This window comes from Xiphophorus hellerii, chromosome 1 (assembly GCF_003331165.1).
Source record: "Xiphophorus hellerii strain 12219 chromosome 1, Xiphophorus_hellerii-4.1, whole genome shotgun sequence".
Classification (NCBI taxonomy): domain Eukaryota; kingdom Metazoa; phylum Chordata; class Actinopteri; order Cyprinodontiformes; family Poeciliidae; genus Xiphophorus; species Xiphophorus hellerii.
The window spans coordinates 4,351,173-4,365,231 of NC_045672.1; the positions used below are offsets into that span (position 1 = coordinate 4,351,173).

At 39.5% G+C, this 14,059-nt stretch overlaps 2 protein-coding genes across 8 annotated transcripts in view; both read right to left on the bottom strand.

Annotated features, from left to right (window-relative positions):
* The window catches only part of lamb2 (laminin, beta 2 (laminin S)), an 87,060-nt gene extending 83,610 nt beyond the window's left edge, over positions 1 to 3,450 (bottom strand). Inside the window, exons 1-2 of one of the 5 annotated variants that reach the window (XM_032568986.1) lie at positions 3,323 to 3,450; positions 2,915 to 2,972 (exon numbers count right to left, since the gene is read on the bottom strand). In XM_032568986.1, coding sequence (XP_032424877.1) covers positions 2,915 to 2,945 — 31 coding nt within the window. In that variant the 5' untranslated portion in view covers positions 2,946 to 2,972; positions 3,323 to 3,450. Of the gene's footprint in view, positions 1 to 2,914; positions 2,989 to 3,322 lie in introns of all 5 variants that reach the window. The other 4 variants (XM_032568976.1, XM_032568967.1, XM_032568959.1 and 1 more) reach the window with 4 other exon arrangements.
* A 5,404-nt stretch (positions 3,451 to 8,854) lies between these two features.
* Positions 8,855 to 14,059, bottom strand: part of lamb2l (laminin, beta 2-like) — a 93,216-nt gene continuing 88,011 nt past the window's right edge. For all 3 annotated transcript variants that reach the window (XM_032569017.1, XM_032569009.1, XM_032569026.1), the window contains 7 exons: positions 13,387 to 13,593; positions 13,161 to 13,305; positions 12,850 to 13,057; positions 11,975 to 12,116; positions 11,676 to 11,852; positions 11,113 to 11,275; positions 8,855 to 9,539 (listed from right to left, as the gene is read on the bottom strand). In XM_032569017.1, coding sequence (XP_032424908.1) covers positions 9,403 to 9,539; positions 11,113 to 11,275; positions 11,676 to 11,852; positions 11,975 to 12,116; positions 12,850 to 13,057; positions 13,161 to 13,305; positions 13,387 to 13,593 — 1,179 coding nt within the window. In that variant the 3' untranslated portion in view covers positions 8,855 to 9,402. The remainder of the gene's footprint in view (positions 9,540 to 11,112; positions 11,276 to 11,675; positions 11,853 to 11,974; positions 12,117 to 12,849; positions 13,058 to 13,160; positions 13,306 to 13,386; positions 13,594 to 14,059) is intronic.

Here is a 14,059-nt window from a genome sequence, read left to right on the forward strand (position 1 = left end):
CTCAGCAGAGATCAGAATGGTAAATATCTACCATTCAGTATTCACAGATTTCTCTGTAGAACGTAACTCCAAAGCAAACCGCCTATTTGCAGAATTTTTCAGAAAGCATGTCTAAAGTAGTTGAAAGAAATAAACCTTTGCAACCTGAAATGCCTAAACATAATGCTACTTGATCCACTATCGGCTGATGTTTGCCAAGCGACCAATCCAGGAGCAACCTTTATTTTGCTTCCCACTGATTGGCTGAATCCACAAGAGCAGAGATAAGGATGGCTGTGAATATTAGCTTCTGTGGTAGTAACAAGACAGTTTTCACTGTGCATGTTAATGCATATTAAAGTATATTCTGAACAATTAAAATAGGCTTGTTTTTATATGGAATTTTTTAAGTGTTTTATAGGGGGGTCTAAAGTATTCACGGATTTCAGAAACTGATGGGCAACTGGGGTCCCTAATCCCACAAATACTTTGAGTCCAATGTGTTAAAATGACTAGCTGGACAATTGTTCACTACATTATGTGACTGACCAATAGGTTCCCAGTTTAGAGAATAGAAATAACAATGACTTTTTAATAACATCGCCTTGATTGAAGATTTTCCTGTGGCTAGAGAAGAAAAGGTAACCAACTTTGCAACTGCAAATAATACTTTTATGTCATAAATGTTTCAATGAAAGGTAGCAAAGATGTGACAAAGCTCGCCATCCAAAGGTCTGAGGCCCTCAAAGAGTTGGAACCAGTGATCAGCAAGAGGTCACCTGGGTGCCAACAGCAGACACTAATAGACTTTAACTGGAACCATGAGCTCATTGTCTTTTAACAGCAGGGAACAAGACATTAGGATGCATTTTACACACAGTCATAAACCCTCAACTTACTAGTAGTTTTCAGCACACTTGTAGGAAGTATTCATTTACTGTCTGGTAAAAGCATTCATACACTTTAAGGTTTTTTTGTCTTATCAAAACAATAAGCCTCAACTAGAATTACGAAATAGTCAGAGAGAAAACAGTGCACAATTGTGAAGCAGAGGGAAAAGGATACATGGTTCACAAATCTTATAAATAAAAATGTGAAAAGTGTGTTGTCCATTCCTGTTCAGGCCAATAACCTGAACAGGTTATTGGCCTGTTCAGGTTATTGGACCTGAACAGGCCCAATAACCATTGTTTTATGAAAACAATGGTCTTCATAAAACACCTTATTCGTAAAAAGCGACTGTGGAATTTAATCTTAGTCTAAATCAGCCAGTTCTGAAGGGGTTTCAGACATTTGCCAGAGAGCATTGGAGAACAAAAAGCATTAAGACGATCAAGGAACCCAGCAGACAGGTCAACAAGTCTTGTGAAGAAGCTTAAAGCAGTGTTAGAATATAAAAAAATATCCCAAGGTTGGGACATCTTATAGAACCCTCTCCAATCCCTCATCTGTGAAATGGAAATAGTGTTGAACAATTGCAAACCTTCCTACATAGCGTGACCCTCTATTGTCTCTGTTAGACTGGGTGATATGGCAGTAAGGTTTGTATAGTTCAGTACGCTATTTTACAGTCCGGTGTATTCAGGAGAGCGTTTCCACTGCTGGTTGAACCCTAACTGGGAAGCAGGAGCTAGACTCAATGTTCCTAGTGCGGCAACAAAAGTGGCACACTAGTAAGCCTATATCTTTTGCTGATTGCAGGCCCTGATGTTTTTCTGTCCTCCAATCAATTCATGTGCTGTGTGACACAAGTAAGTCCACCTCACTGTACCACACCACTGTCCTATGGACCTACAAATGAAGGGCACCCAGGAATGCTGTGGTACTGGTCGGTTTTACAATGGAAACAGACAAAGTAGCGTATCCAACCGCACTGACCCGTGCCGTACAGCTCAGTGGAAACATGGCACAGGTAAACATGTCGTCTATAGCTCAGAAGGAAAAATCAATAGTCATGCACAGTAAATCTGTGGTCTGTGGATGCCAAGAGGTAAAAGACATTGTTAAAAGAACATTCTAAGAACTCCTGTTTGCAGTTTGCCCCAAGTCAAGTAAAAGACACAACAAACATGGAGAAGAAGATGCTTTTATCAGATGAGACAGATTTGACTGTACCTTGGCTATTTCTCAGCATATTACAATAAGCAGTGATTTCTATCTCAGGTCAACTATCTGAATGCTCAAGACACTTTTCGATTTTTGGTACATAAAAAAAACTTTGGCTGTAGCTGCAATGAGACAAAATCGGAGAAATCTGAAGTGGTATCTGTACTTCTGCAGAGCACTGTATAATAATAGAAATACTTCAGTGTCACCACTTTCCGCCTTTTTAAAAGCTTTACTTTAACAACCGCGATCACATAAAATACCAAACACAAACACAGTCTGAAAAGCTTGGTGACGATCATATAGGTGTGAAATTAGTTTCTCTATTTGCGGATTCAGCTGGCCTGTTTTAGGAGGACCATAAACAGGGTGACACCTCCCACAGAGATGTAGAGAGACAGAACAGGGGATGACCTCGGAGACTCTGGGGGGAGGGGGGGCACCTGAGGTCCTAAAAAAGAAACATCTGCAATCTTATCTGTGTTCAGAAAGACACAGCAGCCAACCGGGTGGGAGCGTGGGATCTGTCAGAACTTTTATACATCTTTTAGGAATAACAGGTGGGGACAATAAGAAATGAATGAAACTGCAATATACTGTAAGTTAGGCTTTCCACAAACTTCAGGAGATCACGCTGGAATACCTCTCAGATGAGCAAAGCAGCAACATTAAGGCGTATATCATCTCTAATCTGACATATGTGCTCCATATTTTCCAGAGGCTAATCAAAGAAAGCCCCGTGACGTGGAGATCCCGTTCACTGGATCACTTCTGAGGATTTGTTCTGCAGCAGAGACCGACTTCAAAGCTCCGTGTACAGTCTACTTACCGCAGAGGAGCATTAACAGCGCGGCTTGCATCTCTGAGCGCTCATCCACCCGGGCTGCCTGCCTGCCTGCCTGCCTGGGAAAGGCAACAATTTAGCTTCAAGTCAATGAATATCACCGCTTTTGGAGAGCTTTAATGGTTTACATGACACATTTGTTTATTTCACGAAGAACATAACTTTATGAAGGAGTTTGGCTTCGTTGGCCATTCTTTAATTAACTCTAGATGTCACAGGGAGACGCTCTTTTATTTTTTTTTTAAATTATTATTTCTTCAGCTCAAACTTTGAAAGACTCATTGTTCATAAGAACTCACTTCCATAAGCGCTCCATTTAAAAACAAATGAGCAAGAGACTGTGTACAATATGTCTCTAAATGTTAGCAAACACCCGGGCGAAAGTGAACTCACCGTGTTTGTCCGGTTTCAGATGTTCGCAGTTCTGTTTCCCCTCCGAGCACTTGTTGCGGAGCTCCGTGGTGAGGGAGCCCTCAGCTCCTGCGCCTCTCTGTTGGAAACCCCGGAGCTGGACTCTAGCGGAGCGGAGTGGAGTGGCCAGGTAATAAGGGAGGTCCTGTGGGTGGAAGGGGGTGGAGTGGGTGTTAGAAGATGACACGATAGAAGTCACAATGGAAGCAGGGTCACGGAGTCACGGTGAGTGGACTTGGGGTTAAGTCAGTTCTCTCAGTAATTCAATAAAAGTAATTCAGAAGTCCAGTGAGATAGCCAGGTCAGGGATAAAGTAGTGGAGCAGTTTGAAGTAGCTTTAGTTTGTAAATCAGTGTCCCAAGCTATGAATATCAGATGGAGTACTGATCAGTTTATTATCTGAAAATGAAGAGTATGGTACAACTGAAAAACTAGCAAGGCAACCTTTTAACCTAATGGGCTGTGCAGGGAAAATGTCATTTGTGGAAACAACCAAAAGGCCCATCAGAAGTAGGAGGACTCTACATACGAGTAAATATGTTACTCGTAAATGTGATTTGTAACATATTTATCATAAGGGTCCAAAGTCCATACCTAAATCCAACCAAGGGTTTGGCTTAATTTAGTGTTTTACTAAGCCAAATACAAACTATTTGAAGCATAGAAGAAACTAGTTTTTTGTTTGTTTGTTTGGGGGATTTTAAAGCGTAAAAGTGGAATTCCATCTGAATGCTCAGACAACAGCCCCCAAATGTCTCCAACAACATTCACCCAATGTCAAAATGAAACCTCATAAAACGTTCCGCGAACGTCTAGCTAACGTCCAGCTAATGTTCACCGAACTTCCATAGACAATATTTGCTGAAAGTGTAATGGAGTTTCATTTTGACGTTTGGCAAAGGTTGTATGCAAATGTTCGCTAAATGCTTCCCATTTGAACCACTGGGATTTTTTTTTATATATCCTGTCTTATGACTCTTCCTAATTTTTTTGGTACTTGCTTGGTGTGCAAGTATTCTGAGGAAATCAGTTCAACATGAAGTAGGCTTAAAGACCTCAAAATGGAGCTCTTCTTCCCTAATCAAAAGAAATTCAAAAACAGACGTAAAAAAAAAAAGTAATTGGCATCAGTCATTTCGAAGACTGTGGAATTCCAGCAAACAAAAGTGAGTGATCAGCCACAAATGGAGTACGCGTGGATAACCTGCATGACTGTCCTACCAACATTACTCCAAGAGTGCTTCAAAAAGTAATCCGGAAGAACCTGGAACAACATCTAGGTCACTGCAGGTCAATGTTAATTATGTCAACAGTGATATCAGTGGGAGAGCTCAAGATAAAAACCGCAGCTGATGAAAAAGAGCACAAAGATTCAGCTCTGGGAAAACGTTCTGTGGATTGATGAGATGAAGTAGAAACATCTAGGAAGGTTTATTTCCTGCACCATCTTCTAAAACTAACTCAGAATTTATGAGAAAATGTCATCCCATTATCACACCATGATGAATAATGCCATTACCATCAGTAAAACAAGCGATGGTCAGGGGCGCCTTGCTACTGAAGGACCAGGACAATTTGTTAAAAATGATGGAACCATGAATTCTGCTCTCCAGCAGAAGAATATTATGTAATATCTGGAAATATGTTCATGACCTTAAATTAAAGCTCATTTGGGTTAATCAGCAGGAGAGTGATCCAAAGCACACTTGTGAGTTTTGAAGTGGCCTTGTCAAAGTCTGGTCTTAAATATGATTAAGTTCTTTTGGCAATGTGGATGAGATGAGCAAAATTCTGCAAAGCAGAGTGGCCCATAATTCTTCTGCAGTCATGTAGCAGACTCATCACACAAAAACAGAACAAATCTGTCAGGTAAGAAATATTTTCTTAGTATTATACAATGGTTAGTCCTGAAGACTAGGGAAATATTTACAAAAGGATCAGGCAACCTATTTATTTAACAAAGGAAAATGAATTCATTCTGGTTGTGATTTCTTTTGCTATAAAGTCCCATCACATGTTTTCCAGTCATCCCATGTATGTGTCCTGGAGCAGGAATGCGCGCTCCCTGCTGGATGGATTAAATTCCCTTTGATTGTCCTCAATGAGCAAACCACGAGCAAGCTCAGGTCTCAGATGCTCCGTTTGCCTTCTCACTCTGAACCGTAGACTGGTCTTTCAGGTGGATGACATGAGTTGTATTAAAAAAGGACTAGATAGCTTTCTTTCTTGTATATCTGTTGCTACAGAGAACGGAAATCCTCTGTACTTGTTGGCCCGCTGCGTTTTTTTTTCTCTGAATCAGAATTTGCAGAAGTTAAATAGAACCACTCGTGACATCAGAATTCACAGTTGAAAAGTTAAAGTTCCCCAAACCACCCCAGTCTCAATTTCAGTATAGCTGCAATGCAATTTCAAGCACAGAGACAGCTGCAGGAATAAACCCTTGCCCACAATGTACATCACAAGCAGGTTTGCTACATACACCTCATCTCTGTTCTGAGGCAGAGGATTTGCAAGATTATAGAAAACGCCATCTCAAACCTTTCATTCAAGAATAAACACTAAATATTCTCCAAAGTACATTTAAACTACAGAGATAAACATGTAGTTTATTTAGGATTTGCACTCCTGACAGTTTATGTCCCAGTCATTTGTGGCAGTAACAGCTCTATACCTTTATCGAACTGTCGCCTGTAGTGTTTTGCAGCTGAGTTACTGGGTTGTGTTGCTAAAAGAAGTCGCCCTTTGTTGGGTATTAAATAACATACAAAAGTGTAAAAGTAGAAGGACTGGTACCTACAGCTATTAAACGCAAGGCAGCCATATTGGATTTTGAGGACTGGGTTGGTGAGAAACCTCGACTATCACAAACTATTTTTAACTTAAAGTAAGAAAATCTTCTAAGTAAAAATAAACACCCACTTAAATTGCATTTTCCTTTTTCATAGCTTTTTGATATGTGCACATCAAAGTCCAAGTCCTGTTCCACTACTGTTTGTCACCAAGTTGGGATTTGGAAACATGAATTATTTTTTTTCTCAGTTAATGAGGTGGTAGCAAACTTTTTTATTCAAATGTTTGAGAATTCCAGGGCACAGATGACACTGCAGCCTTTACAGAGAGTTGTAGCTCTGTCTAACAAGTGCAGGTGTTTGAGCTTAAAAACAAAGCCCTCTGTCATGATACACATTCCCTGTGCAGCTCGAGGACAGCCTCTCTTTGTTAAAACGTAGAGAGAAAAGCACAGACTGAGAATAATAAGGCAATGAACGAGGTGACGAGTGAGAAGCTACGTCTGCTTCAAGGCTGCCTCTGTCAATTATATAAAAAACCAAGCAGAGGTCAATGTCAGTAATCAGCTCTAAGTTGTCTTGTAGTAGCGTTACTGCACACACACACACACACACCCACACACGCACACACACACACACACACACGCCCACCCCCACACCCACACACACACACGTGTGCTTATCACTTATCGTGGAAGCTGAATAAGTCCAAAACTTCTGGGGAAAAGATATACACTCTATCCAACTCCCAGTTCACTTGATATCTCAGTCATTTTTGATAAAGAGCAAAACTTATATGAAATAAAAATCTGGCTGGAGAAAGGAAAACATACCAAGTCGAAAACAATAATAGAGTTCTCAGCTGAAAATATGCAAAATGATTTGAAATAAAAACCAAAACTGGAAAACTTGTGGGGAAAAAAAGCAAAAGAAATTGAGACAAAAAAATAAATACATAAAAAAAAAAAAAACAGAAAATGTCCATTCACATATCAAACATTACCAACAATAGCAAAGATTCAGTGTTATTTAACACACACAAGGGATTGTGGAGCAACTTTACTGCATCGAAATGCTTGGCAAAGTTTCCTTACAAAATCCCCAAACATGAGGAAAGACACCTGCTGGGTCGTGGAAAAGGTTTAAGAAGGGCCCACTCATTGACATAAATCAGAGAAAACTGAGTAACTGTGTAGCCATAAGAAAAATCACTAATTGGTGAGAAAAGGACTGCAAGGAAGCATAGATGTTGGACATTGAAACAATGGAAGAAGGTCTGGTGAGTCTAGATTTACCCTCTTTCAGAGTGATGGTGCATCAGGGTAAGAAGAAAGGGAGAGGAAGTGATGTAGCCATCATTACTAGTGTCTACTGTAGCACCCTGTGTGGTCAGTGCTACGATCTGGGGTTGCTGCAGTTGGTCAAGTCTAGGTCAGGTCTTCTACCTGAAGATACTGAATGACGAGGTTATTCCATCAAAGGATGTTTTCTTCCCTGATTGGACGGTCATATTCCAGGATTCATCAGTGGTTCGTCGACTATATGACATTATTTTTAAACTTTGACTGCCTTTTACAGATTCTGGACCTTAACCCCATTGAGAACCTTAGGGATGAGGGATGTGCTTTAGAAGGATTTGCTCAGTGGTCAGACTCTTCCGTCATCAATGCAAAAAGTAATGCAACACCGGATGCAGAAGCTTATAGAAAACAATGCCACAGTGAATATCTGCTGAATTCAAAGCTGAAGATCGTCCAGCAGAACATGAGACATGTAACCTTTTTTTCTTGTGGTGACATTTTTGTCCAGGCAGCGTAATATGCAACTAAATGAAAACTGAACTGACTTTTCCCATCTCACTTGTTTACTGGTATGCATTGAGGTGAGAATAATATGCAGCTAAGATATTTCTGACATGTATTCCTGTTTTAGTAGCAGTCACAAGCTCTCTTCAGGATCAAGAAACAAGAACTATCTATTGAGTCAGCAACATAGACGTGAAGCAGTTCTTAGAAACTGACTCAATATTATTCCAGTTACTTATGGTAAAATCTTTAAACATGTTTCAGTTCACACAGTAAATAAATACAGACAGTGGTATTATTTCAAACTGCCTAATATTTCTTCACCTTCTGAAGAGAACAAACTGGATGTTCATGTTTTGAGATGGAATAAAAAGCTTTACTTAAAAAAAACCCCCACATTGTTATTTGTTTTAATCCCAACTTAATAACATTGTGTAAACATTCCTCACCGTCTCTGGAATTCATTACCATCCCAATAGATTCACTCCCCCGTTTCAAATCACAACTCATAACACATTTGTTTACAACTGCTTATTCTATCTAATGCCTTTTGCTCTTTCTGTTCAAGTGATTTTATTATTGATTGTTGTATCTGTTAATTGATTTTGTGTATATTTTACGGTGTTCTTCAAAGCCGAAAAAGGCGCCTACAAATAAAACAAAAAATACTATTACTATAAACTCAAAGAGAGTGAATAGAGACCCGGCTGGACAAACTTTGCCGCAGGTGTTCCCTCTCACTCATATCCCGCTTTCCAGTCTGACCATTCTTACTGAAGCCCATAAGAAAAATGACTGAGGACAAATTGAGGTACATGCTATTTAAAGGTTAGGGCGCCCCTTAATGGTAAGAGATATAAATTACATCTCTACAACCTCAAAATGTAAGAAACTCCATTAGAACAAGGAGAGACAAGTTTATATTGCAAGATCAGATTTATTCAGCTACCCAAATACATCTGTGATGAAATATCTTATGAGCAAAACACAATTTTTATTATATTTTTAAACAGAAAACATCAAATTTAGTTTAATACAAAGCTTTTCTCATATTTGTTAAATGTAATGTTCTGATACATTTGGTGAAAATAACTTTCCGATAACATATTTGATATATTTGTGAAATTTATTAAACATGAATTGGAGAAAGTCGCTGACTGTGGTCTGTACAGTGAAGTAAATGACCACTATGAGTAATCTGCTTGTTGAAATAGCTTAAATACAAATATCAAACACTGTATAGGCGATAGCTAGGACAGAACAGTTCAGTACATGAATATGGTTGCTTATGGGATATAACACTTTGACAGGTAGAATGTAAAACTTGAAATCCAATGATCATAAAGGAGGTAGCTCCTGAACAGCTTTTCTTTGTTAAAGGTGATGTCTGCCTGTTTCCAGTCGCAGCATCAGACTGCACTGCTCCACTACGGCCACAGGCAAGACATGTAAGATTGTGACATCATCACGAGCAGGTACTATATTTCTGCACTCCTTTCTGAATTTGGTCTCTCACATCAGTGGCGTTTTGCTTCAGGCCCTCCAGCTCCTCAAGCTGCTCCTTCATCCGCTCCTCGTTGTTTTTCAATAATTCCCCTAGTTCTGCACAAAAAAACAAAAACACTGGGATTCAACAAGTTGAACAGCAGGACACACATATGGTCATCTGCAGGAAGGCATGGAAAAAGAATTGATGAATAAAAAAAAGAACACAATGAGCTCCACTGCAGCTGGAACTTCGGTTCAACAATTCAACAATTCAAATTGTTCAACAACACTTGAACAATTCAAAGTAAATAATGTTGGGTAGATTCCAGTTTCCAATGCTTTGTTTCCATCGAGCGATCCAGCACAGGTTGGTGCAGTTCAGTATGCAATTTTATGGTCCGAGGTATTCGGGAGAGCATTCCACCATCAGTCGGACTGTCACTGAGCAGTTGGGCCGCACAAGAAAACACTTAGTGGTTTTATATAAATGTAACAACAAAAGTGGTGAATGTTTGTCACAGGTAGTGATGTTTTCCTGTCAACCAGTCAATGGATTGTCTTGTGCGACGTCAGAAGCTTCACCCCAATAACAACCTCATACAACCTGTACAATCTGTACCTCACCATTCATGGACAATTGTCCAAACCACAAAAATCTGTGCAGTACCCGCTTAGTGGAAACAACAAACAAGAGTACAATGATTTATTTACCGACATGGAACAGAGTAGAACCTTCCAAAATTACTTCAAGAGCATCACCGACTCTCAGCTACTCATAACAAACCCAGAACAACAGAATCTCAGGCCTTACTTACCTACAGGTCAATGTTCATGATACATTTTTAAGCAACAGTCAAACATGGCGGTGGTAGTGTGAAGCCTCCTTTGTCAGGACCTAGACATCTCTTCCTAACTGATGGAAAGATTAACTCTGTTCTCTTTCAGAAAATCCTGAAGGATAAACTCCATCTGTCAGTTCCAGACCTTAAGCCAAAGCATAATTTAATAATGATCCAAAGAACATCAACACGTTCGTGTCTAAACAGATCATTAAAAGAAAAATTGGCCAAATCAAAGACCAGTCAAATGTGATTGGCATGCAGTAACTCGACCACATACAGGCCGTTCAGGTAGCTGAACTTCCCACTGTGGCTCAGCTAGAACAATTCAACAGTAAAAAAAGAAAAGACTCATTGCCAGTCGTCTCAAACCTTTAATGACAAAGTATTCCCACCAATGTCGGCACAGACAGTTTTTAGATTTTAGGGCTTTTTCACATGAGGTCAGATTGATTTGAATAGTTTTCTCTCTAATAAATCAAATCAAAGTTTGAAAATTAGATTTTGTACTTAAATCAATTTTGCCTGCTATAAAATGTTGTTTGACCAAAAACATCGAAGTGTGAAAAATCTAAAATAGAACAATTCTGTACGGGGTAAATAATTTTCACAGCACTACCTTGAGCATATTAAAAGACAGCTCAGCAATTTGGTCCAACATTTAAGACTAACAATTCTAAACATACTTATTTTGACGTATCGGGGAATTTTATCATAAGCGCAAGACCAAACAAAAAATGTCAGGGAATCTGTGGCGATCTTTATAAGCACAAATCTGCAAATAAAGATGATTTCCGAATTTTCTGTACACCAATTTAAAGGACAGTTGCCAAGTTCTAGATACTCACTGTCAAGATCATTTATCCCATTATTGGCTTTACTGAGGAGATCTTCTGCAGCCTGCGTCATATCTTTGACCTTCTGTTGGATGTTGTTCAGACTTCCAGAGCTGCCAAGAGTCTCCATCTTCAACTGCAGCTCACGGTAACGTTTCTCTGTTACATTTAGCTCCTGGCAGAGCACAGACCATATTAGTTCAATGCGAACATGAAAACTTTATTTTGATTAAACACCACAGCAGTCAACCCCTACGTGTCTCTCTTTGTTTGTGGACAATATTGCAGAATTTTATGTTGCTTTTTAGAGCAACCTATTCATTTAAAAACTTTGTCTTTTTTGTGAAGATTAAGTGCTGAAATTTCAGCTTCTTTTTAAAGACCATGCTATGAAAAAAACCCATCTCTGCAACTTTGATTTTGATAATAACTTTGAGAATTTTAGGGAGCAACAGGCACAAAAAAACATTGCAACATTCTGGAGGGACAGATTTTTTCACATTTATGATATAATCCCAACATTAACGTTTCTTTACTCTTTGAACTGGACCTATATTGACTCCCTACTTACTGACCTGCTCCAGTGTGGATGCCTGGTGACTGGCGTTGTTAGCCAGGTTTATGGCGTCCTTTGCCATTAGTCTGTTTATCTCTGTCTTGTTCTTTAGGGCGTCCACCCCCTTGGACAGATTGGTTAGACGCATCATGATGTCCATCTGCTTGTCCTCAAGCTGCACCAACCCATTTTCCACCTACAATGCCAATTGTCACAATGGAGAAGTGCAAAGGACAAATGAAAGGATATGAAGAGACATGCTAAAACCGTTTACAGAGCAGTGGGTAAAACACCCTGCACAGATCAATCATGCTGCACCTCAGCAGTGGAGTTCTTGGTCCTGTTCAGGTTGTCCCGGGCCTCCTTCAGGGCTGCCTTTGCTTTCTCTATGGCCACCTCAGAGACATTTAAGGCTTGTTTGGTGCTATTGACCAGATCCCTCACACCCACTGCTTGTCTCCTGGACAGGAATGACAGAAAAACAGTTTGAAATCAAACTATTAAAAACTTTAAGCTGCATTTTGGACCACATCAAGGTTATCAATGTTCTGAAGGGTATTGCTAAAACCTATTAGCAAACTATGGGTAAAATATCAACAATGAGCTGTCTAAGTAAGAATAAACATTAATAAGTTTTCTTAAAATGAAATAATACTGAGGATATTTTCACACTGATCAGTCCCCCAAAGGATTTCTTGATTGTTTTTGTGTTGTTTTGCAATTAAAATTACAGATCTTGTGATGCTAATTTAATTTTGCAATATTTGTGCTTATGTATGACAGTAAGTGTGACTTTTTGTTACTCTCCATTGTGATCACAGACTATAACTCGTCATCAAGGAAGCCTGAGGAAGCAGTGTAGCCGAAGTAAGAAATACTGCCACCTGCAAGTGGGAGTTAGCATCACTAGAACCCATTTTTATTTTTATTTTTTTTACAATTTTGGGGAAAAAATTGCAATAAACTAACAATTATGCATTAGTACAAAAAATTTGGAGATCTGTTAGCATTGAATGAATTGCCGCGGAAAAACTGAGGGGAATGACTGATTTAATTTGGCAGCATACAGGTGAAAAACTGCTTTGATTAGAAGATTAGTCCCAGATGACAAAGTGTTTCTAAACGAGGAGAGAGACAGGGTCACAATGCCTTCTGGAATCTTCTGGAAATGTAATGCTGGAAGTACAACTCACTCTGCTTCTTTAGCTTTGTTCATCAGGTCTTGAGCATTGCGGATGAGCTGCGAAGTTTGATTCATAATGTCCTGAACGTTGGTGAGATTGGCAATGCTGCTGTTGATCTGGTTGATCAGTTTGTCCACAGTGGTCCTGTTGATCGGCAGCTTGATGTCCAAGACCTGCTGGGCTACCTTCTGGATGCTCTCAGGATCTGCTCCCTCCTCTGCTCAGCACACCAGACAGACAGACAGACCCCAAAAGAAAAAACTTTGTTAATGAAACGAGCGTCAGGGCAAAGTTCGACCTGAAAGCATCCATCCACAGACCTGTAAGGAAGTCTTTGATGGTCTTAATCAAGTCTTTAAGGTCTTTATTGCTTTTTTCAAAGTATTCTTTCTTCTTCTGGGCTTTCTCCAGAGCGTTCATTGTCCGGTTCTTCACATCCTGGGTCTGGGAAGCTATGTCCTGAAGCTGGGCCCAAGGAATAAAACAATCAAATACACCAGCCTGTGTACTAACAGTAGGTAGGATGGTTACTGAAAGCTTCACTACCTTCTTAGTGACGCCCTGCAGCTCCTTCATGGCAGCTTTCAGACTGTCGGTGAGGTTTGTGGCATCCTTCAGCGCAGTCAAAGAAGAACTCTTTGTCCCATCGCATCCCTCTCCTCCACAAACAAAGTTACCCTGATTGTCATGGCAACCACACCGGTTGTCAGAGCAGCTGCCATTTTGGCTGGCATTACTAGCACCACCACACACCTTAAAAGAGAAATGAGATTTAAAAGAAGTTCGACTACAAAAATAAAACACGTCTTAAGGTCAAAATTTAAAGCAATATATTCCTTAATATTTGTTTAATTGGGTGAAAAACGGTATGCAAAACATTCTGCTACAGGAACACACACAATAATTTAACAACACATATGGTTATCAGTTTCATTTTGGTGACTCTGAGGTGGCAAAGTTTATTTAGACTTTTCTTTACCAAACTTTTGCTTTAACCAAGACAGGTGTTTAGAACTATAAATTATAGGTGAAACCGAATGTTTGACTATTATTATTCTCTGGTTCCTTGCTTGTATTGTCATTCATTCAATATCTTTATACAATAAAGTTTGAAATTACAGTTCAAAGTAGGTGTGGGCGATAAGACCTTAAAGTTTTATCCCAACATTTTGTGTTACTGTTGTGATCATGGGTGAATTGGTTCCATAAATTAATTAGG